This window comes from Sturnus vulgaris, chromosome 3 (assembly GCF_052056855.1).
Source record: "Sturnus vulgaris isolate bStuVul1 chromosome 3, bStuVul1.hap1, whole genome shotgun sequence".
Lineage (NCBI taxonomy): Eukaryota > Metazoa > Chordata > Aves > Passeriformes > Sturnidae > Sturnus > Sturnus vulgaris.
The window spans coordinates 48,809,262-48,836,345 of NC_142245.1; the positions used below are offsets into that span (position 1 = coordinate 48,809,262).

General features: G+C 38.8%; 1 protein-coding gene across 1 annotated transcript in view; it reads right to left on the minus strand.

Moving 5' to 3' along the window:
* The window catches only part of UST (uronyl 2-sulfotransferase), a 151,261-nt gene that overhangs the window by 87,763 nt on the left and 36,414 nt on the right, over positions 1-27,084 (minus strand). Inside the window, exon 2 of the mRNA XM_014885200.2 lies at positions 8,339-8,382. Within this exon, the coding sequence (XP_014740686.2) occupies positions 8,339-8,382 (44 nt within the window). The remainder of the gene's footprint in view (positions 1-8,338; positions 8,383-27,084) is intronic.

Genomic DNA, 27,084 nt, shown 5'->3' on the forward strand with positions numbered 1-27,084 from the left:
GCAAACCAAACCTCATTCCTGCTGACCAGGGCATGACTCCTTTCCATTTCAGTGGAGGGAACCTCTCCTTCCATCTACTGAAAATTCCCAGAAGTGCCAGCCACAAAAGCCTCCACACTCTCCCAGGACATCAGGATGCTGTAGGTGCTGTCCTGAGAACTACCTTTTCATAAGCACACTTGCCCCACTGTGATACTGCTGTTCTCACACTGACTTCTTCAGCCCCATCATGAAGCCCTGCCCTCTTTGTCTGATGTTTTGACTCTACTTCCGACCATGTGTAGGCATGTTCACAATCTCATATCTGATTAAAGCTCACAGCCCTTATCAGAGTACTTCACTGCTATTTATGGTTTCCTGAACTAAATTTTATGCTTTCTTAAAGATTGAGTAGAAGAATTCCAGGACCTACCAGCTCATCTTCAAAATCATGAGGCTTTTAAAACTATACTAGAATTCTTAGTTGGTGGTTGTTTTTCTCAGTTTTGTAAGACACTCCAGCATTCCAAGTATTAGATATTTTCCTTCAAACATCAGAGCTAAGAAAATCCTTTCAGTTCAGGATTTAAGAATACCCTTAATAAATATAAGACTGGTAGTAGAATACTGAGTGATACTCAGCAGAGTCTCAAGGCTTATCAAGATTAAGCGAATCAATTTGTCACTTTCAAAAGATACTCCATCATGTTACTCCTATGCAAAAAGGCAGATTTTTGCTTTTTCACTGAAGGCTTAGGTCATCCAGATGCAGCTGCAATTGGACTTTGGTATTATAATCCAGCATTTCCTAATAAAAAGATAATGAAGGTAGTTATGATTGAGTTGCCATGACCTTCTCATATGCTATGCTAGTTTATGAATATCTTCCTATCATGGAAAGAAGGGAAAAAAAAAGAGGAATGCACTAGACAGCTGGAAATCTAAGACTGTAATTGCTAAAAACTATTAATGTGCTGCGTAATAATCTGCACAGATTATCTGCAGGTGAACAAAGATCCTCTCAGACTGGATTATGTCCTAAATTTCAGTGAAAGCACAGAGTTCTACTAGCTTCAGAAATAGTGATTATGCCTTGTGTACTTCTTTAGCTACGGTGTGTAACACAGAACAAAGCCTATAGATTGCAGATTTGGTGATATTACAATTTTTCTATTTTGGTAACAGTGGGTAGGCTGCTGTGCTAACGCCGGAGACAAGCAAAATTTACCTTTAACCACACACATGACAATTAAAGTACCAACCAAAATGTAAAATATTTTCCAAGCATCTTTGAAATTAGATGAAAACTACAGACTACTGTAGCAGTCACAAAACCTGCATACCTGCTGTCTCTCTAAGTCTTTCAAAATTTAATTGCTGCAAGTGCCAGGCAGTAGTAAAAATCCAGCTCACCACTGTTTAAACTTTTGCAGGACATCAGCATGCACAGTATCCCTTATAGATTCATCTTCTTGTGACAGGCAATCTGGCTTTAATTTCCCAAGTCTCTCTGTACTTTCATTTACCATCAGTCAGCCTCCCCATATCAACAACTTTCTGATATACTATAAATTGAAGGAGTATTAAAAAGTAAGTAATCATCTCTATTCTGATAAATCATGGAATCAAGTGGTTGTTTTATCCTTAAGATTCTTGAGCAATAAATTAAAAGGAACAAAACAAATAAGTGCTCCAGTACAATTCATATATTTTTATGATCCACTTCACACTAAAGAGTGGAGATAGAATTCTAGCTTTTGGATATATCTCCATACTACTGTTGTGCTATATCATTCACCACCTGCTTCAGCAAGATTGCCAAGAATTATGAATGACAGACAATAGGAAAATCCTCTGTAAAAACCAGATTTTTCTTCCCTTGAGATACTGTCATAAAACAGTAAACCAAAGAACATAAACCAATTATTCTACAAAGATTTTACAATGTGTGCTGGTTTTAGCTAGGATAGAGTTAATTTTCTTTACAGTGGCTATTATGCAGCTGTTTTGGATTTGTGCTGCACCCAGCACATATATAGAGATATTCTATTATAATGTAGATATTTTTTGTTATGGCTGAGCAGGCCTTAGACAGAGGCAAGGTTTTTTGTGCTTTTCTTTGGGCAAGTAGACTCGAGGTGCCTGGGAAACTGGAAGGAGATACAGCTGGATAGCTGACCCCAACCAGGATATCCAAAGGGATGTTCCAGACCATATGACATCAAGCTCAGTATATAAAGTGGGGAGAATAAGGAGGAAGGGGGGTTGTTTGGAGTGATGGGGTTTGTCTTCCTAAGTTGCTGTTATGCACAATGGAGCCCTGCTCTCCTGGAGGTGGCTGAACACTTTCCAGCTCATGGGAAGCAGTGAATTAATTCCTTGTTTTGGTTTGTTTTGCTTGTGTGTGTGTCTTTTGATTTCCCTATTAAACTGTCTTTATCTCAGCTCATGAGTTTTCCACCATTTACCCTTCCCATTTTTTCTCCCAATCCCGCTGGTGGGAGAGTGAACAGCTGTGTGGGGCTTGGTTAAATCACAACACACTGCTTCTGGTAAACTGAGGGAAGTGGAGAAATGGTTTATGGGTGTTTTTAAATCATAGTATTTTATTGACTGTACTAAAAGCTCAGTTTTACTGTAAAACAGTGCTCTAAACTATAAAAGGGATCTTTGTGGTTAAGTCACTTAGTGAATCCTCTCTCACTATTTTATCAGCCAGGTACTAAATCTGGTAACGATTAGAAATTAGTTACTCTATTTTAGTGCTGCTAAATTCTGACCATTTTTGCTAGCTAAAAATCTGTACACCGCACAATAATCTTAACTCTTCATTTTATAACCAGGATAGAATATTTTTTAAATCACTGAATTTTTTCCCTGTGAAGGATTACTTTAAAGATTATCTGCCCACTTTTCAATTCAAGCTAAACAGACAGTTTCAAGTCTATCAAAAACAACACCACTATTCATGCTCTTAAAATCTCCAGTAAGCATATACCTAAAAGAAAACAAATCTTGCTTGCTTCTAAGTGTTATGGGGTTTGTTGATTTTTTTTAATTGGTTCTTTTGTTTGTTGGTTTGCTTTAAATCAAGCACTTCATCCCTAACAAATCAACCACTTAAGACTGTAGAAGGCTGAAGGGTTAAAACCTAAGGGACAGCTAGAAATAGAACACTAGTTCAAATGAAACATTAAGGATTCAATAAAAATAAATAATCAAAACTAAAAATGCATGCAGCTCTTAGCCATTACCTTAATGCTGCTATCAAAATACTTGGAGAAAATAAAACTGGTGTAAACTTGATGAACATAAAAACTCAGGGCAATGCTGAAATAATTTTTAGTAAGATTTAAAGTCAAATAAAAAAGAATAAATAATCTAGTTGACAGTGGAGAGTGACTGGGACTGGGTACAGTATGTGCACACCAAAGGCTACTCAAGGATTCTGCTACCTTTTCACATAGTGATGAACATGGTGTTGGCTAAGTTAAGGATTGGAGTCTATGATCTTAGAGGTCTTTTCCAAATGGTTCTAGTATGCTACGGTAGTCTTATGGTAGATAAGTACTTATCCACTTTCCAGCTTTAAACCAATAAAATCAGATCAAATTTATTTTGTGTATGCCTGTTATTTTGACTCATTTTGACCTGATCCTGACCCCCACCCATTTTTGTATTCATTTAAAGCTTTGAAGCACACATGCTAAGCATAGTGCCTTGCTGACACCCAAACAGCTGCCAAAAGACACTGGATCCATGACAAGCATCCCAATGGAAAACCATAAAGAAAAGGTGAATAGACTACTTCAGTGCAATTTATCTGTAAGCTATGTGCACAGCTCCCCCACAAATATATATGTCATCTCTACTGAAAGAGGGACATATCTTGATGCTTTTGTCAAGTTCTCAGGGAAAAGCTTTCAATCAAGAATAACAGTAGGTCTGATGAAGTTTGTATCATTTGTCCTCCAAGGCCAGTTTCACCATCTTGGATAGAACAAAAAAATTTTGGGAAGATTTGATAAGGAAATATCCAAATACTGGAACAAAATACACCTACTTTATTTGCAGAAATGCTCAGACATGAAATATATCCAGTGAACACCATCAGTCAGTCACTAATGAACATCCATTTCAAAGGTGTTTTTGAAAACCAAGCTAACATCATCTTAAAAAGGCATCACTTAAACACCAACCTACAGAAAAAGGATAAACAAATGACCACTTCGCAAATATTTTAAAATTTATGTTTTCAGATGCTTATTAAAAAAAAACAAAAAAACCCCCAGAAGGTAGTGAGATAGGGATTTGAAATAGGAAAGAGTCAAGTTTCACTGGCAGTGCAGAACCACCATCAGTGGTTGTTTTGCTCAACTGTATTTCCTTTTTATCTGTCACATACTAACACCAGAGGTGTGCTAGGGCTACTGGAGGTTGCATATACCTGCAGATGAGCACACACAGATCACACACATGAAAAATCCAGGATTAGTCAATCTTGTGCAGTGTTTGGTGCATAAGGCCCACAGGAGAGTGGTGTGTTTGTGTATTGGGTTTACATGGCAAAGTTCTGCTGCTGTGGAGGGGACTACAGGAGTAGGTGCTGTGAGAAGCTGAGAGAAATTTCCCCCATCTCCAACGAAACCAGCTGCCCTCTACACAGAACCACTGCTGGCCAAGGCCAAGCTAATCAGGAATGCTAGTACTGCCTCCGAGATAACATTTTCAAGAAGGAAGAAACATTATTGTGCAGAAGTAATTTGTGGCCAGAGAAAAGAGGAATGAAAATACGCAAGTGGAAGAACAGTCCTGCAGACAAGCAGGTGAGTGAAGAAAGAGGGGGAAGAGGTGCTCCAGGTGCCCAAGATGAGATTCCCCTGCAGTCCACTGTGAAGCAGCTGTGTCCCTGCAGCCTATGGAGGTCCACAGAGGAGCACAGATGCACCTGTAGCCCATGGACGAGCAGGCTCCTGGAAGGACATATTGACCCACGGGGAAAAGAGCCCACACTAGAGCAGGTTTCTCAGCAGGACTCACACTGAAAAGTTCGTGGAGAACCATATCCCATGGGAATGACCCTGCACTGGAGAGGGGGAAGGCCTCCTCTCCCTGAGGAGGAAGCAGAGGCAGAAACCACATGTGATGACTAATCACCATTCTCTGTGCTGCTGGTGGGGAGGAGGTAGAGAATTAGGAATAAAGTTAAGCTTGGAAGGAAGGAGAGGTGGAGGAAAGCTGTTTTAAGATTTGTTTTACTTCTCATTATCCTACTCTGATTTTGATTGGCAGTAAATTCAGTTAATTTCTCCAAGTGACTATAATTCGTGAGTGATCTCTGCTTGTCCTTACCTCAGCTCATGAGCCTTCTGCTATATTTTCTCTCTCCTGTCTAGCTGAGGATGGGAGAGATAGAGAGGCTTTGGTGGATGCCTGGCCTCTAGCCAGGGTCAAACCACCATACCTAGACACATTACCTTCGTATCACTGGCAGGGATAACCACTGCTAATCTTCAACAGTCAAGTAAATCTTTACTGGGGAAAAAAACCAAAAGCTGGCTCACCTGGTCTTAAAGGAAGAATCAGAACCACACCAACAATGCTTAGGTACAGAAGTGAGCCAGGCTTTCATTGTTTGCTTGCACTGAGAAAATTGCTGCTGCTGCCACCTTTATTTGAAAAAAAAACAGACCACTACCCTGATCTCCTGAAACGTGATGATGTTAATTCCTTATTCAGAGAACAAGTGCTATTTTCAGTTCCTCCACTGGGAAAAAAAAACCTCACACCAGTGTTTAAAAAAATCCTAAGCTCTGGCACCTAGCCATGACAAAGAGCCAAAACAAATATGATTTCCTACAACCACTGGAATGTACTCTGCAAAACAGCTATGGTCCAGCATGTATCAGCTGCTGGTGGCCTATCCCTACAGCTAACTAAACACTGCCCATATTAGCTACCAGTCATTTCAACCTGAGGCAATGCATTGTTGGCCATTATCTCCACTTCTTGCTTTTAAGCCTTTTATAATGAAATATGTTAAACGCTGGAGTCAATATTGATTTTTTCTGATGCATTTCCATTTGTTGATTTAAAGCATGTATAGACCTTAACCATCTGTTAGTTTAAATGAAGGCACCTACCTATCAAGTCATGTGAATGGAGGCTACTTGAAAGATAATGACAATTACAGTGAATTTCACTCACACCTGCAGAGTTCACAGTTCAAATATAAAGCTGTAAGAGGGTAAATAACTGCACTTAGCCAAAAATGCAATGCATGAGATTTACAAAGCAAGAACATCTTAGCTCAAAACATGACCTCAAGCAAATAGCAGGAATTACCCAGGGATCTATCAATCCCCACCCATGTTTTGATTAAAGGAATAAAAAACAAAACAAAAAACCTCAAACCACTAAGGAACAAGCAGGTTTTCCAAGGAATGATCAAAATGATTCATATTTTGTCAATGCTTTTGAAACACAGGTGAATACTTTCAAAAAGCAAAATACCTCTAAACGTACACAAGGCTATATAGCTTGTTACTCTGTTGAGCTTTTCACCAGTTTTTCAGGAGTGAGGATGATTACAGAGGGAGCCCACAAACTTTACTGACTGTAGGTAGCTAATCAAAGAGTACCCACCCAACCAATCAATCGTGTAGATATCTATTCATCTAGCCTTTCTACAGACAACTGAGCTGCAGCTGGATAAGGCTGTGAACATAGCCCAAAATTACATGTTTAGACAGGCAAAAGATATTTTCACAATGTAAACAGAAAAGTGTCTGGGTTGGATAAATCTGCCCAATTGCTACTGCCCATTGGAGTATGAATCCCATCCCTAGCACCACTAATTGGTAAGGTAAATTTCCTTAAGAGAAAGTGCCAAAATCTGAAAAAAGTTTTCAAGGCTAAAAACTCTTATGTAGATAAAAGCCTTTTCCTTACTAGAAGAGCTTGGCATTCCTGAATGCTAATGCAAACATGAGAAATAACAGGTTTGGAATAAGCATCTTTATTCTTTAAGGTGGAATGCTCACTGTGGAGACACAACAAACATAATTCTTTACTTCATGCAGCTTGCTGTACTCCTGGACAAGAGATGCAGCTAATACCATACTAAACAAAAAAAAATTAAAAGAACCAGAGAGCACTAAACAGATTTTAGTGCAAAACAGGTAGATTTTGTCACTTCTGCTTACATCAAATTGCTTTTGTAATTGAGTAATTTGCATAGACAGGAAGAAAATCAAATGTACATCATTCCTCTAAGTGAGCTGTCTGATCTTTAATGTATGAATACTCACATATCAGCTGAAAATTGCAGATTTCATTGCACAGCAAAAAGCTGAAGAAACCCAGATTCCTGTCTGTTTTCACTAATAACTAAGCAAAATGGAATTGCTTTCCACATTATCCTCCTTCTGCTGACCAGAAGCCAACTATTTCAACACAGAGGTGCACACATGTGGTTGATCATTTCAACTCAAGGCCTGTGGCTCAGGATGTGACTTCATGGTCAGCTCAACAGAGATGAGGGAGGGCTACCATCAGAGATAGTGGCTATTCACACTCACCCTCTCTCTAACTACTCACTGTCACCTGCTGCACTACAATCCATGGTGGGCCACATCAGGGAAACAATCTGTCCTTTTAGTACATGTCTGTATTACACAAAAGGAGATCTAACAGGCTGGAAAGAGAGGCACAATATAGTATCAAATTGTGTTTAGAGAACAAACCAACACCAAGTAAGACAAACAAATACAAAACAGGAGACCTAGATGCCTACATCCACTTTTTTCCTCTTGAAGAAGCTGTCACAATGCCCTTCCTAACCTGAAATGTCATGAGGTGCGCCATGACAATGCAAGGGAAAAGCTTATGCAGCACAGTTCCATATGATAGGAGCAATGAACATTATTCCTGAAGAAGGGATTGTTATTCACATTCATTAAATTTATCCTGCTGACCTGCTTCAAGTACAGTGTTTGCAGCAGAACCCATGTTCCAGAAAATGCTGCCAGCAAAGGCCATTTTCACCTGCCGGATTAGTTCCGACTGCAGTGTCTTGGTTTTTTGCATGAAAGAGCTAACAGACAAAAACCACTAAATCCCCTTGACTCAATAAGAAAAATTCCATGAGCTTAATCACAGCATGTTTTAAGACAAGTTACTTACAAACACCTCAAAACATTTGGTGGGGAAAATTGGAAAGGCAGCGTGCTGTTGATGTAAACTCAGCAGAGTTGTTTGGCACATGAGTAAGCATACAATGAGTTAAAACCCAAAAAAGTAAGGATAAAAAAGCAAAAAACAGTAAGGATAAAGCAAATATAAAATAACAGCAGCTTACCTTTTGAGGTGGTGGTCCGTGGTCATCCAGATAAGTGGAATTTCCTACAAAAATAAGAAGGATGGAGATAAGCAAAAGCCATCCAATGCAATTTCCCAACCTTCCAATTCATGAAACCAATGCATCTCTATCCCACTAGTTCTCTGGTGTCAAATAATGCAAGGAAAATAAATTCCCTCAATTGATTAGCAAATAATTTATTTTGACTACATTTGTAACACAGGATTAGATGAACACTGTCATTTTACCAAAAAATTAGAGGGCCCAATGCAGCTGTAATTAATCAACCAGTATTCAATTATTTGTATGACAAAAAATTGCCAGCTGCATCCTTGTACATTTTAAGCAAGTGAGCACGGTTAACCTCAAAAAGTTTTCTTAAATCATCAAGTATCAAAGGACTTGATCAAATTTTGGTCTGATGGAACTGACAAGCATTCACTTCTCTCTCTTCTACCTGTATTTTTCCCAAACTCCAAGCTATTTTTTTTTCTAAACGTACTGACTGAATGGGAGCTGTACTCTGATGTAATTGCACCTGCCTTTTCATGATGTTTGTTAAATTCAGACAAAAAAACTTCAGGGAAAAAAAAAAAAGCTTCTAAACAAGTGCACCCTTCTTAGCTACAATAAAAAAGCCAACAATTTCAGACTTTTTACCCCTTCCTTACAAACACACACTGATACATAAAATACACACTCCCTCATACACATAGACTATCTTCTATAACTGTCCTTCCTGAGCCCTTCTCCAAAAGTACTAATCACATGCATTTCCAATATCTTCCAGTAGATGATGAAACCTTGCAGCAAGCCTAAAATTTCCCACTGGGCTACACATGCCTCTCAGTCATCCTCCTACCAAGGGCAGAAAAAATACCTCTGCTCTAACCTTACATCAGTAAGGTATGAGAATTATTTTTAAAGGTACATACTAGACATCCTAAAGTCACATGGAAGAGGACTTTAAAAAGCTTGCCCTGCTTATGAGCTCCTGGGATGCTGAACAGGCAACAGAAACAAAGACTGCTGGGATAAAGCAAAATTAAGAACCAAAGGGCTTTTCTCTTTACAGTCTGCCCAAACCCCTCATTTTTCCAAGTGCCAAAACCTCCCTCCCAGAGGTTTCTGGACCCAGGAAGCAGGAAAGGGGTGTTTGCATCTGTCTCAGTGTTATGGTTACAGAACAAGGAGGTGAAGCTTTAGTGTGGAATATTCAGTAGCACCCACACCAGTGCTGGGGGTTGGTTTCAGCAGGAAAAGCAGGCAGCTGGAAGTGGCCACCATTCCCTTGCTGGACTGTTTGGAGAGGCAGCCACCACCTGGACCACACCATCATGGGGAGAGAGAGTCTGCAGACCACCACTGCTGCCACAGCATAATGAATTTCTATGTACAACAAGAAGTTGGAATTACTTCTCAGAAGTATTTTACTTTCTGCTTTTCTTCTGGTTTTCCAGTACATGTTGCAAAGCCATGAAAATTTCAGTCAAATGGCTTCCAACTCATCTAAAGGGAAGTCCCAAAACCCCAAACATGTTCTTTTACAGATCACAACCTTCATCTTGGAAGAGTTTGTACAACTACAAAAGACTGAACAGTAACTTTTTTTATGGTCATCTGAAATCACAAATCATCTTCTGAAACACACCAGAAACTCATCTCTCTATACATTTGACACAAATATCCACCCTTTAAACAATCAAGTGACTTAATGCCATAGATAATATGGCTCATGCTCTACATTCAGAATATTTTTTTATTTGTCCCTCCAATATGATTCTAATTGCCACAGAAGAAATTCAGCTCCCAGACTGCGACAAGAGTTGGCAGTTTGGTTTTCTGTTAGAGTAGCTACTCCACACACAGTGATACAGACTTGAAAATAATAATTTCTACTCTCACTTAACCTGTGACAAGAGCAAGGAAAGCTTCTCATTCAGGATTTACCTTTACTGTAGAACCAGGCTGTTACTAGCTCATAGCAGCTTTCTCCTCCTTGCAATTAGGCAAGCAGAAAGACTGACACTTATTGATAAAAACATTTCTCAGAGTTCTCATCGTGTCAGGAAAATGGTTTCATTTTAATAACTAACAAAAAAGTGATGTTTGTTGTCTAAGCAAGCTAACGCACTAGAGAAATCAAACATTAGATGAAAAATAATTTTTTTAAAATTAGCAAAACATAAGTTTCATAATTGGTATTAAGGTGGTTACAAGAGTAACAGGTTTTTTTCTTGTTTCCCCAAAACAAATGCAATTTATGCTTACCTAAATAAAAAGTAATATTAATTACATATGTATTAACTATCTTTACCAATCACCTATCACAGCCAATTTCACAGTAGAGAAGGACTTGAATTACTAGTCAAGAGTTTACACAGCATCTTATAGCACAGCATCAAGAGTGTCAGTTATACCACAGAAACATTGCTGAGATGTTTCTTAAAATTAAAGAGATTGCAACTAATTTCCCCTCTCTGTACCAGGAATGTATGTTCTTATTATGGAGAGTGTATTCTCCTTCCTTGGAAATTTTTAAATTATAAAAACAACATGGAAATATCTCTAGCTTTGAACATAAGCCTTATGTATTTGATTTCTGTAATCAAAATGTTGTTTTTTTCACAGCACAGACTAGTTACTACTGTATTCATTTAAAAGACAATAGTAGAATTATGGAGCCAGGTAATACAAGTTGCTTTCATAGCAGTTGCTTGCTCAAATTCAGAAGCTAGGAACTGATAGAAACTAATTGCCAGGCAAACACAAGTGAAGGAAATAGAGTATGGATTTGAAACTTGGTCAGAATAACTCACAATGAGCAGAGAAGGGAAAGCTGCAGACAGCCACTACACCCTGACACTGCCCCAAACTCCATGTGCAAAGCTTCTGTCTCATGTCCCAGCTCCTCCTTCTGCTCTTCAGGGGCAGGAGCCAGAGACAATCTGAGCAGCTTGCCACATCAATCTAACAGCCTGAATTCTTTTGGGTTTAAGTTTTAATTGAGAATTTGTTTTCAGTAATAAAAGCAAAACCCTTTGCTGCGTGATTCATACCATACACTAAGTAATACACTAAAACAACTCCACAAATCCAGCTGCAATGGAGTGCAGCAGCAGCCTGTGAGGTACACCAGCCAGCTCCTTAACCCCATGAAGCCCAGCATGTGCCCTCACTGATCATCACATTATAGATCTCAGCTTGCTTCCCCTCTGTCTGCAAAACAGGGGCCAAGCTACAGAAGCCTCAATGCATGCAGAAATAAAATTAAAAATGTGCACCAATGCAAAAAGGCTGGAAGGAAAGATGATGACTTTCTAACACAAGAAGCCATGAAAATCTTTGGCATGACACTTAAGCTGGGTACTTACAAGCTGTAAATACTTAAAACAGAGCGCCACTTTCACACACGGGGCCACTTTTCAGCCAATACATATCAGATTAGGTTAGTTTAAAAACAAAAGAAAAGTTCAGTGTTATAAAAATTGCAACCATGGGGAAATACAAGCTAAAGCTAACCTATGGACTAGCACCTACTAAAAGCTGACGTAGTAGGAGAGTTGCACAGTAAAAATCAGAGACTTAGGAATGGATACCAAAAGCAATATACATAACCTCAACTGTTTATTGCAATTGCATTAACTATGTAAAATGGAGAACATTATCTTGCAGATTTATATGCTATGGCACAGACGTGTTTGATGCCACTATGTGCCACAAGAATAAGAGGCTTTCTGTGGTGAAAACTATATAATAAGATGATAGAGGAGAGAGTCGTATTTCCTCACTGGGAACCTTGTCCATTGCCCCATAGCAACCTACGGCATTAAACTATTAGGATGACTTCTCTCAACTCCTTTAATAAAGCTTTAACAAAGACATCATTGCTCTTGTCTGCTAATAATAAGATTATACTAGGGTTTTGTTTTTTACTGGAGAAGAGTATTTACTCTTCAAAAAGGACATTTTCTGCCTTCCTGTAATAGCACAAAAGTCTAAGGCATTAACCAAGTCAGACAAAATAATCACGTCTTAAAACAAGTGGCATTACACATTCCACAAACATGCTCAACAGTGCACTTGGGCTGGCTGAACACGTCTCCCCCACACTCTGCCAGAGATGATAAAAAAAAAGGAAGTCAGCTTTATTATAGAAAATGGTGAATACATGGAAGCACTCCAAATTTTTCCATAATTTATTATCTTTGAGGTTAAGTGAATCAGCTGTATGCAAAATCTTTGGGGAAACCTTGTGGTTAAGTTCCTTTTTTCTTGGAATCACTGAAGTGTGGGGGTTTTGCTTGAAGCAAGCCAAGTTTAAACCGAGAAAGATGGTCAGTCAACCAGGATTAAGGACAAATATTGCTGTGTACAGTTCAGAACCACAGATAATGAAAGTAACTGCAATTCTGGAAAAAAACCTTTCCAAAAAAATGACTGGGGAGTACATGAATAGGAAGTAAATGGACTCTCATTTCAGTGTGAACTGAAGAGACTCTTTGATAGCAATTGAAACCGTGTGACTGTACTTGAACAATCCAGATATCCCACGGAAAAATTGTGTAAAGATAGGGAGAGAAAGCCAACACTGAAAATGTGGAGTTTGGACTATTTTTCTGGAGCAGTTTTCCCTTCTAGGGAATCACAAGCAGTGGTTTAAGGGAGCTGGGATCCAGCTGAGGCCAAATTTAATTTGTCTTGTGAAAATCCTTTGTTATTTTCACTTGGTCACCATCTCAAATGTCCAGGCGCCAATACAACCTCTACTGGCAAACAATCCCTTAGACCCTCTGATGTTTAAAGGAAAGAAACAGCTTAATAGTTGTCTGAGGAGTCTTCTGGTCTAGAAATCAGACTTTGAAGAATAATTTCGCCACCAAGCATCTCTAATCATTAAGAGCTGCACCTTCAAAGTAAGCTGAAATGCCAATGAGTTATCCATTATCATAAGATGATAAATTCTGCTGTGCTTCCTTCCTTATTTTTTTCCCCTCCCAATTCAGCAGTGGACACCCTTAGAAACTTCATAGATCCACATCTGAAATAATATGATTTTCTTAGTCATCATGTCTAGGAGCCCTTTGTGGTCCAAAGGCAGGGAGGGAGTTAGGAACTACAACCTGAAAACCAGCAGATTAGCAGAATGATGGTGCCCACAGCTCAAATCAAACCTAAAAGTAAAAACACTGCTATTGCTGAGGTCAGCACAGCTACACCAGCTTTCACAGAGGAAAGTTTTCACAGAGAGAACATTAACACAGCAAAACCCCACTGACCAGCCTGCACTGGAATACAAAGTGACTTATTGCCATTTCTTCCATCATATGTAAAAAGCTGCGTAGCTACAACTGGTTTCCTCTGTGCAAGACTAACATCCTATCAAAATTTTCATTTTTAACCACCAAAAAAACCTAAAGTAAACATTATTTTTTGAAACATTCCACAATGGATTTTTCTTACTTTCTTGCCTTTAAAATAATTTTAGTAATTCCTAATTCTTAAAATAATAAATGCAATAAAACCAACCAACCAAAAAAAAAAAAAAAAAAAAAAAAACCAAAAAAACCGAACAAACAACCTATGGCCAAAAACCAAAACCAAATCAGCACCAAATCCACATTCAATTCACTCTGTATCACTGCACACGATGAAAGGAAAAAACCTAGAACAGGAGAAAAATATGTATTTGTGGCACTGTATACGGCCACACCTATTTTGCTTTATTATCCAGTGACCTGAACCCTAGAAACTTCATCATGATATAATTCAGATTTGATTACCTACAAGTTTCATACGTCTAACACAATTAGGAGACAATCTGGCATGTTTAAGGAGAGTTTTTGAAAACTTACTGTCAATTCTGTGTATGTGTTATATATTAAAGTACCATGGGATTACAGACATGAAGGGTTTGAATAGCAGGAGGTTCTAAACCAGTGTAGGATACAATATACATCAGATGGCCCTCCTCTTGCAAAGAGAAGAGACTGCAGAAGGCAAACCTACTCCAAAATCAGAGTCTCTCTGAATTGTGAGATTTAAAAATGTACAAACAGGTGTTTAACTTAATTATTTTGTCAACTAACTGCTTTACTAATACTGGGGGAAGGGAGAGGGGGAAGAATTAACATTCAATCAAGAAATAAAACCAGCCCCACCAGGTACTTTCTTGCACGCAAAGAAAAATCACATACACAGCTCTACTGCGACACTGCAGAGAAAACCTAATGACCAAAAAAAAAAAAAGATGCCATTAAGCCAAACTATCGCAATTTTTAAAAAATTCGTTTTGCTATGCAAACAAAGACTGTAATCTATCTCTGCAGCCTGGCAGCTCTTTACTAAATGCACTTCAAAGACCCATTAACCTGTTGTTAACTTCAGTCTACTTTTCAGATGGTTCTTAAATTCAGCATTCTGGTATCACACAGCAACTGGGCACAGATTAAATACGGTGTCCTTTTTTTTTTTCTCCTCAAAGATTTTTATTTTTCCTTCTGTCAAAAAGTGTGCCAAATATTTTGTAATGACTTCTATTCTTTTCTTAATTTCCTCAGCAAGAACTTACCTCAACAAAATGCAGAGTCAGTTCTATAAATACACACAGGTGTTCCTGAGGAAAAAAAAAATCTCTCAAGATGTGTAGTCAAGTAATACAGCTATGCAGCTACCAAGAAACCTGTTCAAAATTTAAAGGGGCAAGATGGGAAAAGCTCACAGTTCAACAACTGAACAACCACCCACTGAAATAACACAAACACTGGTCTCTGACTTCATTTCTTAACGTGAGAATAATAATAAACACTGTACCAAATTATGATGGCTGAATATAAAATTGATCAGAGTAGCACAGAAACCAGCAAGTTGGAGAGTAGTTAGACACATATGACAGTTGTAAAGGATCTTGACTTCATGACATTCAGGCAGCATACTTGGGAACCTGCCTGCAGAAGGCTGCAGTAACAAACTGCAGCTGAGAATTAACAGGGAATGAATGAGTCAAAATACGGCTGAAAGAAAATTCTCTGAAAGTAGCTATCAAAACCCAGAACTCTTAAACCAGAAACAGAAAAGTGTTGCAACAGTCAGGGGATGAGGACTGGACAGCGCTGGAGATATCCAAGAGGAAATTAGTCAAAGATCTGCCACGAATGACCTAGGTGTTATGCTGCTTTAGAACCAACAGGCAAATTAAGCCACGTCCTATTCCAGCAATATTTCTTTTTAATGATTATATTCTTTGTTTTTAATCATGCAGACTTCTCTTGGGTATTGTTCTGGATCCTATTACTCAATATTCACATTCATTACTTTAAAGATGCATTAAAGAGCACTGGTATCAAATTTGATAACAAAACCAAATGAAAGGACTTAAAATCTGCTGAAACTCAGCAGAGAACAGAAACATACTGAACAGTGAAAGAAATGGTCTGAAAATACAAGATACAATCAAGTAAAAACAAGCATACTTTCAACTTGGATAAGGGCAACATCTTCATAAAAGAAAAATGGAAACTAACTGGAAACAGCAGAAAAGAACCATGATGGGAGGTAAAAATCATTTCCTTTCCTTTGGATCTCTTTGAGCACTCTTAAAGCTTTCCAGGAAGACCATTCCACTCCAGCTGAATGTACACAGATAGTTTCACTAGCTTGGTAAGAAGCTTGTTTAACCGACTGTCATATGAATAAACTTTTAAAGACTTAGGATTACTCCATTTCCCCCTTTTCCTCCTAAGTGAAAGATAACTGCAGGAATATTTGCAAGCCATTTGACTTCTTCAGAGATAACTTTTTTCCCCTCTACTGTGCAGAATACATGATGCAGAGGAATAAACTCTATGAGAGTGATAGTGACACGGCCACAATACTTTCCCTTTCAGCGCACACACACTGCCATGCAGGGAGGAGCACAGCCAACACAGGAGACCTCCCTCTCTCTGCACAGCTGAGGTACAGGACTGCAACTCCACAGATGAACCTTGTCTTTACAAGGTTCCCCTTACCAAAGGGATGACACTGAGGCTCAGGGATGGACAAAATACATAATGATGAAGCTTCAATGAAGACCTTGTCAAGTGGAAGGCCTCTTAGTCTCGCTTCACTCTGGCATTCAGGCTACAAACTCCAGGGACTCTGTATCTGACCAGACACCTTCCCAGATGATACCAGTCTCAGGAGTTGCCTCTTACATCAGTGCCAGACATCAGCTCTGCTCTTTCACATGATATTTTTCCAGAGACAAGGGTTTTATTATTTAAGCTTAACCCAACTTGCAAGCTTTACTCCTGTCTGCTGCATTTCTGCAGATAGATTTCTCTCTTTTCCCCCCTGCACAGGCAATCTTGGCAAACAGCAAGTCAATGAATTTTGGAAAACACCCAGCTGGCAAGTCACCAGTTATTCAAGGAAGACTTTTATTACTATTATTAGTATTATTAAGTACTACACTGCAAATGCTATCCAGAAGGAGTTGTTTGTTGGGCGTTTGAAGTTCCTTTCCCTGGAGGCACATTTCCGAGAAGCTGCCTAGGTCTGTGGTCTGACCCCAGCAGCACTTTCCTAGCAGAGAAAAAATGAACATGCTTCACAGAAAATTGGTCACATACATCTCTAAAGAATTATTCATATTTTGATTGTGCTGAAGCCAAATGAGTTTTCCTTGCATGTGCTTTTCACAACATCTGAGTAATATGATTGCTATGATTTTGTCACACTTCTTTACAGAGGCAGCTGAATTTAGGATAATGGACCCCCTATATGAGGTAGCCTGCCAAGATCAAGCTGTATGTTTGTTTTTCACTTTCTCCATAGTTCAGGTTCTTTTAGTATATGATTTTAAAAAGTACAAATGAAAATTTTAAAAAAGATAGACTTATAAAAAGACTGTCTCCTTTCCCTCCCAACCAGTTCTTTGTGCCACAGGAGAATCACTGTAAAACTCTTCCCTATATTTATATGCCTCCTGAAAAGCAAGAGCAGTCTATGTAAGAAGCAGCTATCTTTGTATTGCTTTCTTTTCTGAATATAGAATTTTAAAAAAAAGAATTACAAATTGTTTAGCCATTATTAGCTTCCCATCCTCCAATGTCTTAACACAAAATTAGAAGCAGCATTTCTTGCCAAGTCTGACAGACGCCTATAACTGCAAAATAGAGCATATAAGTAGGTCAGATAAGGAACATAATGTACCTAAATGAGCCATTTCTTCTTTATGACACATTAGCACAAAATTTTATTAATCTCTACTACAAAAAAAATATTACAGCTTCGGGGCTTTCAAGACTTCAACATGATTTAATAGAAATATTTTCCATTACTATAAATGCTCTGGCCAAACTGCTCATTTTTCATACTATCCAGCTTCTATTCATGAAGACATTTTAACTCCTCTCTACCCCAGTCTCAAACAGATGCATTTGAGTGACAAATGACTTCTCCATGCAAGAGTTTTGTATTTTAAGAACTTCCATATAGAAATTACATGTTCAAAAACAAGGGGTGAGATTTAGCAAACACGGAGCATTGCAATTGACTTAAACCCGCCTTTCTATTTCAGCACCCTTTAATCTCCTGCAACTGTAAAAGTACAGGATTAACCCCATTCCTGTCATTCCAAACCCTTGCAACACATACCTTCTAATTTATATTTCAGCCTTTACAGAGAAGAGTCATGTTGGTACCTGGAATAGGTAACTTAAAAGTCAGTATTTCTGGAAGTATTTTCTTCCTCTACAAAGCACTGCCAGTGTCCAGCACAAATCTTATGAGTTCTAGAAATATTCCTTTTTCTGCCTTTAGCCTAATTTCGCATGATCTTAAAATATTTCTACCTATTTTTGTATGAGTGCATGATTTGTTAGATTGATTTGTAAACACCTGGTAGGATGCCCTATGAAAGAAGAAGGAAGGCATCGTTTTGCTCTTCAAAATCTAACGCTGTCCTCATTACTGAAGCCGAGGACCCACAAGGCATAAACCGGGCTTACCTGTGTGAAAAACATTACACAGCCCTCATGAGTTTCATCAACTCAAGCATAGCCAGCGGTAAATACAAATGTGTACCAATTTAAAACAGCAAAAATTTGGCTATCCATTTTTTGGTAAGCATTTTGTATGCTTTCCATTTTCAAAAGTTTGAGTGAAAACCTTTATGAGACAAGTTTTTGGATGTGTTGATTAATTCTTGCTGCCTTAAGCTTTCCAATGACTAAAATAGCATCCTAAAAGTGTCAGCAATGGCAGATTCTGCATTAACATCTTTACATGGAAAAGTTATCTACACGTGTAGCAGTGCCATACAACCACAAAAGCAGACCAAGTGTCATCAGCCTCAGCAAAAGTCTTCAAATCAGCATTATTTCTCTCGTGCTCTCTACCTGTCCCAGGAATATTTGCACTTTATATAGCTACTCCTAACCTAACTAGTGAGGAGCTCAAACTTGATGAAGGCAACTAAGAGGGTCTAAAATGTATTTTGACTCACTGGGATAACTGTTTACTTAGGACTGCTCTTGGATGCTTTGACCGCACTCATGAACTCTGAGTTGCAAACATTCACTACTGGTAACAATTACCTAGGCGTGCTCATTCTTTTTATATCATTTTCCTGTGTTTTATTTAGCTTGGAGAACCACATCAGGATGTCACCACTAAGATGTGGTAGTTTAATAGATCTCTAACTGCCACTCAGCAGGCCTCCCGCAGACAATGTTTCTAACAAGAGACATCTTAAAATATATGAAAACCATCTGTGCCATGTAGACTATGACAATATAGTAGCCATTATCTAAATTCAACTTCTCAATGTATACGTGGAATAAGGTAATTTTTTTCTCCATCTACATATAACTAACTAAATATATATATAAGCAACAACCTCTGCTTTGCTTCAGTAGTTGGGAGGCTACAACATTAAATTAGTTGTTTCAAAAGTTATAACAAAAGTATTCACACTGTCACACCCTACAGACCAGTATAAATTAGACTTACTATTGTACTATATTATGTATGATGATGGAACATTTTTAGGACATGTCTGTCAACCTTCTGTTTAAGATTTTCTAATGCCAGAGTTTATGACAATGCTTTTTAACTTTTGCTGAAAGGTGAGAATAGGCTTCTTGTTCTAATCATACAGCAGGCAGGGTCATTCACAGGGTCATTTCAGGAAAAGTATTTTATTTCTACAAATTTCCATAGAGCTTGGCTGAGATGGAGAGTAAAGAAATTGCAGCATACTGAAATCAACGGTCAGATGCATGAAAAATGCAATCCTTTGTCCTTTATTCTGCATTAGATTCTACATTTCTCAGAAAGATGACATTACCAAATAAGATAGGGAAATCTACCTAGAGAAATCCAATCTAGAGAGTTGTTTATATTGTTTTACATCAAGAAAAATCTTGAAGACCCTCTAGAGCTAAGCCAGGCTACAGTTGAATGCTATATAACTGTCAACAGCAACTGTGGTACTAGGAAAAGGTTAACTACTATTTATATAGTATATGTTTAAAATATCAACCATTAAATGTGGGGGTTTTTTTAAGCCCAAAGACGCAAGTAGAATACAAAAAAAAACCCAAACACACAAATGTAACACAAGAAGTATCCTTTCCTCTATTATAAAGTTAAGAGCTATGATTTTCTGTGCATTAGAAGCTTAAATACAAAAACTTGCATACAATTACAGAGCAGTTTACACTTGCAAGTTATGCATTTCCTTAAGTAAAAACATTTTTACACAGCAAGAACATCCAGATCTCACTCATTGATTTTCTTCTGGCTTTGTCTCTCTTCACATGGGATTTCTGCCCCTTTTACAGATGAGGTTCTCTAAGGACTTCTGTAACTGGTAAGAAGTAATTCTGAACTTAAATTACTGAGTTCCCAAGTAACAACAGGTTGCAAAACTGACGTCTCCTAAGTAAGTCCCACCTAGGATGCCATCTTCACTCAGGAAACGTGTTCACACGAGCACTGCAGAAACAAAGTAAAATCTCATTCCATGTATTCAAGTGTTCACTGCTCACTGGTTTTGTTGATTTTGTTACTGGGCTCTTTGTTGGTCTGTGTTTTTTAAAGCTTGTGTTTTAAAGTCAGGTACTTAAAAATTAAGGAACCTAGCATCTCCAGACATAGAAACAACAGTCTGCAGTGTAAAGACCACCAGGACACACAAACAGCTATGGGGATGGTGCCTGCAGTACTGACATCAGTTATGCATGAAGAATTTAACGCTTCTGTAAATTACCCTGACCTCTGATTCAAAGATGGATGTACTTTCTGAATAACACAGAACTCTACCCTTTGAATGGACTACTGTGGGAAAGATTATTTTCCAAAAAAAAACCACTCAAAAAATCAGTATAATGCCAGCACCAAATTGGTTTCAATCTGATCACAACCTACACACTTGAAAAGAGCACATTCAGTGGACTGCACTGCCATGGCAATTTGCTGCCCTGATATGAACGTGAAATAACCTTCCAGCAGAGCTGCAGCACTTTGCTCTGGGCTTCTGTGTCTTTTGGCACCTGACAACGCTGTAGGCTTTGGGATACGTGTCAGGACTTTTGTGGCATTACTTTCCTCTTTAGACCTCAAAAATTCATCTCAGACTTCCTGCCACAAGTCATTTTGTTCCAAGTCTTGACATCCTTATGGATCCACTATCGGCACCTCTCATGCTATGGTCAGCCAGTGTCAGCTCCTCAGCTCCCCTAGCTCCAAACAAAATACAGCTGTGAAAATACCTCCTCTCTGCTGCCACTGCAGCTTCACACAAGCTGTTTAAGAGGTCTCCACTGTTTTCTTCTCATTTCCCACAGCATTGTATAACATGATATGTATATATGATATGTAACATGATATGATATGTATAACATGATTTAACAATCGAGAGTCCTCCAGAATTTTTGTCAAACTCTAAGAAACAATCTGACTCCCCTAGCTGCTTTTTCCAAAACAGTACATTATTTTGTAATAAAATTGGAACAAACAGGTAAGAAAAAAGAAAAATCCAGCCCTAGACATATTCCTGACATGGAAAATATACCAACCTAAATTATTGAATATCAGCTGAAAATGGGACCCTAAGAAGGTAAAAACTGGGGAAGACAAAGGCTTGACAAAATGCCATGAGAACGCAATGGGATTAGCAATACTCGCATTTCAGAAGACACTAGTGTATTTACTCAGACAGAGAGATGAGTTTGCAGCCAAGGCACAAGCAATAAAGTGTTTCAAATGACTTGACTGGGCCCAGAGTTCTTACTCCCATGCCAGGCAGCTTTCCTCCCTTCTTTGCAATCTTCCCTTAAATAACACAAAACTGTATCATCACCTCAAACATCAGAGCAATTTTTCTTCAGAGCACAAATCATTGTTGATATATTTTGTAAGAGTAATAAAAGTGATCCATTATAAAAGCCCTGTGATGGGTTACTTTAATACAACAGTTCCTGGAAAACCATAAGAAGAACTGATATTTAAAAATAAAGTCTACACCAGCAATGCTTGCAGGACTGAGCCTTAAGACTAGCGCCTCTTTGGAAAGAGGATACAGCCTTCTGACACACTCGTGTAGGGCCCAGCACTCACTAACTTCATTATTAACTAAAACACATCAAGTTTCCAACATCCCTAAAAGTTTACTGTTCATCTATTTAAGCCCAGGACTTTATAAACTTGCACCCTTTTGACTCTTCCGTTGGCATGTAAACAAGTAACACATTTAGCTCCAAAGAAGCCCTGTAATATAGTGCCTCTTTAGATCATGGAAACTTAAAGAAAGAGGCATAAATAAAGTGCCATCAGCTGGAACATGCATAAAGCGAATACAAATTTTGAATACAAGTGGATACAGAATTTTGAATAGGCAGCTATACAAGGCATATATAAAACTATATAATTTTACAGCAAGTCAGAGAATCCAACACATCACCCTGAGTGGAAACCAGGGTGGTTGTGTTACTTTTGTTTTCTTTTTAAAACAAATGGCCTGGTAACATGAACCACTGCACGCAACCACTGCACACATACTGTTGCCCCATCCCCCTCACTAAAACCAAAAAGTCTAGAGCTTAGCAGTGGAACTAGGAAGACCAGTTTTGTGCTCATATATCCTTTCTGGGTTTAGTTTGTTCATTGTTTCTCTCCTATCTCACCTGCTGTTATAGAAGTGTGTCTTTACTGTAATGGAATCATATTCTACATACAGTCATGACTGGAAGAAAAGCAACTTTGCATTTGATTCATCACGTCGTATTAAGCTACTACATTTCTGCTTGGTCTGGGAAGGATGCCAGCAGGCTAAGCATACTCCTGCCACCTTCAGTTAAGGAAAAAAATTTCAGGGCCTTGTGCTTCTTTCTGCACTCAACAAACCACAGCTTGGATGATATTCTCCCTTTTTATAATGCAGCTGAATGACAGGATCCATTTTCACCATGTATTCTCGTGGCAATTGCTGAGTGCTTAGTAAAATTTTAAGTACCATGCCTGCAAGCTATTAACTAACAGAGGTCATCCCTTATGAATTCCCCAAGAGAAGAAATAACCAAACAAGCAGAAACATGGATATCAGCACCTCATCACTAACACTGCAAAAATCTCAGTCCTATGCTGCATCCTTCAAGACTACTGCAGGTACACAGACCCCAGGAAAAGCCCAGACTCCATGCAAAATGCCAGCCTTGTTCAAGGGATCAGGCCATGTCCTCAACCTCTTCCACCATCACTGCTGAATCTGGGAGTGCTACCAGCAACAGGCAGGACAACTTCCTTTAAGTATCTACAGAGTCTGAGACAGTGTTCACAACTACCAATGTCCACAGCTCCCAGGAATCTCAAGCCTTGGTTCAGACTGCAGAATCATAGAATCATTTTGGTTGGAAAAGACCTCTCAGATCATTAAGTCCAGCCATTAACCTAGTACTGCCAAGTATACCACTAAACGTCCCTAAACACCACATCTACACATCTTCTAAATAGCCTGCTCCAATGCTACCATTTCAGTGGATAATTTTTTTCTAATATCCAATCTAAACCTCTGCAGCACAATTTAGGCCAGGGTGCTTTCTCTTGTCCTATTGCTTGTTACTTAGAAGAGATGTACCCCCAGCTTACTACAACCTTCTTTCAGGTCAACGAGTGATAGGGTCACCAAGCTAAACAATGCCAGTTTCCTAAGATGCGCCTCATCGGATTTTTTCTCTAGGTTTCATGAAAAACCTTTCACCAAGTTTGTTCATCTTCTCTGGATGTGTAATTTGGACACATCTAAATGTAAACACATTCCAAGTTACTGTGGGAGCCAATGGAGAAAAAGGGCACATCAGTGCCAAGAAACGTGGAGTGCAACATTACAGCATCAGGTGGATCCCTTTCCTCTTTTAGCATAAATGAACTAGAAAACAAATATTAAGATGAACAGTGACTAAAAAGTTTTTGGAGTTCCGTAGTTATTTCTCCAACTTGTGGCTTCAACTGATTCTATTCACTGGCCAACACTGGTACCATTGCTGGGGATAAGGCAGATGATGCACCAGAAGTGAATAGGTTCATCACATTAGAAAATGGTGCTCTAGCCACAAATCACAAAAAAACCCCAAAAACAACACCCACAACCCAGAAAGAAAAAACTAGTGAATACCACCATTTACCTACGTACTTATTACTGATGCTAATTTCTCAGCTGTTCTGCAGAACAGATACTCAAATCATCAGAACCCACAAAAACATTCAGAATAATTTCTGCAGAAAGACAGTGCTGAAATCATTGGAAACTTTCAGCTACTTAAGATTTGGTTACACAGAATAGTTTCTCCTCTGAAGGAAAGAGGGATTTCCTGCACAAATCTGAGCTGTTACAAGTTGGACTTCTCACACTACTTTTTGTGCAATATTCTGACAATATTAACACAAAAATACCAGGCAATCAATGCATCCTTTTCACAGCATGCATACATCTGTAAGTATACAACACAAATAAAAGACAACTCAGAAGTTTCAAGAACTTTAACGTGTTTGTATTACTTTATATTACATTGCTAGTCAGCAGTGACTTCACCCAGAAAGAACAGGACAGCAACATATGTTAGTAGTAGTTAGGGAAGGCTGGGAAATGTGATTTCATAGTACAACTAAAACCTAGGAACAATTTAGTCACTCCACGATCACAAAGGGGAGAGCAGTTTTACTCCTCCCAGCTGCTGAGCAATATCCTGGATGAACTACAGTTTCTGTTAAAACAATCACATAGAAACAGGCATTTTACAATCTCAATAATTGTTTTTAGTACAGAAGTAAGTGAAGGCAGTTCACACTTTTCAGGAAACTCATAAAGGCAGTACAAAAATATCAGAAATTCAGTTATGATGTCTTCAGTGATTAGAAGTTTTTTTGCTGTTACAAGTGGAAGAGTATCTTCACATTTAACATGACATTGTTTTCACATAGTTAAAATTATAGTCTTTTTTACTTCCTTGCAATCTGGCACTCAATCTGCTTTTTTACTTTACTTCTGTTCTCATTATACCATTTAGGACCCAGAACATTATGCAATTTTGGCATTTTAACTATTTTTCTGCAAGTATGACAGTCCCATATTTTTTTCTACAACTGACCTGTTATTTACTGTCAAGATATTATTTCTACATTATTCCGAATAATGTGTCTCTGCCTTTTCTGGTATCCTTACAGTATCTTTACTTCAGAATCCTCTGCAAATATAATCAAAATGTTACATCTCCCCTTTCTAAGCACTAAAACAGATATTGCTCAGAACCAAAGTACTGATCCTTAATTGACATCTTCCTTAAGATACGTCATAATAGCTGTAGCACCATAGTATATGAAAAATATATTCATTACTAGCATTCTCACCAATAAAGAGTATCTCCTAATGGAGGCAGTGTTAAACACAGTAATGAAAACTCACCTCTATAGAACACTACCAGGTTTCCAATTGTAATGGCAGTACTGCATTCTAGCACACCCTGAAAGAAACACAACCACATCCAGCAACCAGACCCTATTATTACCCTCAGCATCCCAAGAGACCATCACAACCAGCACATGATCATCCCTCTGCCTTCTCCAAACCTGCCCTGAGCTGTACCTGGTGCAAACACGGCACCTGTATCACTGAGCTGCCAGTGCCACTCTGCAGCCCTGGTGACACCCTGGCAGCAGCCTGCAAGCACCTCGTCCAGTCACAGTGACCAGACCAGAGAGGGACCTCAGCAGTGCCACATTCCATTCTTGAGCAGCACTGGGAGGTGCCACATCTCACACCGCATGAGCAGCTTTCACCACTGTTGCAGCAGACCTCTCATTAGGGGTAGAAATGAGCCAAGACACAGACTCTTAACAACGTGAAAAGGGTCCTGGTTTATTCTTCTTTACAGCTTTGCCATCCTGACTCTGACTACAGCAAGCTCCTACTGTAGGGTTCAGCTGCAAGCTCTGACTGCTGGCTATTTCCTGCTGGACTCTGACCACAGGCTTTCACCCAGCTCAGCTGTGACTGCAGGCTCCGACTCCATCAGACCCAGACTGACTTCATAGCAGAACTTTTACTGCAGCAACTCTCTTCTTTGTTCCATTTTTCTCTGTGTTTCTCTGGATCGTTCTTGTTTCCTCAGGACTCTTCTACCTCAAGGTCCTCTTCCTCCAAAATCCTCCTAACCAGCCAACCCACCCCTTTTATCACACTTATCTTTATTTGTCACAGCTGCAACCCACTGAGAGCAAGGCTATTCCTCTGCTTTGGTAATTAGAACTGTGACTTATGAGGGGGGCAAGGTCACCTGTAATCTCCTCTTCTACACCTACACACCACAACCTCTGAGTCCTGAACACTTGCATCAAGTTCAGTTGCATGAAGTTCGTTGTTCCCAGCACACAGCATTAACCCTCTGGTTTCTCCACACATCCTGTAAAGCACTTGAACAGCAATGTTTATATAGCTGATAGCAAACTGTGGGACACTACAAAAATGGTGGTTTTAACTTGAATTAATGACCAAATTAGCAAATGCATCTTTAGATAGTCCAAAGCTACAACGTGGCATATATGAAATAACTCACTGAGATACAGTTCCTGACTGTATTTTCATTTCTAGCAGCTCTGAATTGAAAGAACACATTTCAAAAGTAGGAATCATGAGAAGCTGCTTACTTCAGAGACTTCTATTTAAGTCTTGAAGTGTAGAGACACAGGAATTGTAAGCTGCTTTGAGATTTTCTTTTTGCTTCCACTGAAACCTGTTTGCTTCTGTTCGTACTGCTGTTTTTAGAAAACTCAAATTCACACTTCTATTTAAACTCCTGCCTTCACTTTCGCAGAAATCCCTACTCTGCAAAATACTCTAAAAAACAATACTTCTTGACTGATAAGAGCATCCTGTACCATACAGTGGGAGAGCTATGGTACTGCCGCTGATGTGCTTCTTCCCAAAGAACTTTTGATTCAGTCATTCATCTGATCAGCAACAAAGAAAAACATTCAAAGCCAAATCTGAATAACTCAAAGTTGAATAACCCACTACTACTCAATGGCATTTGAGATTTTGCCAAATTAAACAGAAGGCTTGCTAAATTGATCTCTCAGTATACGCCATCCTCCAGTTACATTTCCAGTGAACACTTTAACTGAAAATTTTGCAGCTTCTTCAACTGCTAGGAACGCTGTTTTGATGAAACAACAATAAAGAAAAGGCCCAAAACACCATTCTAACC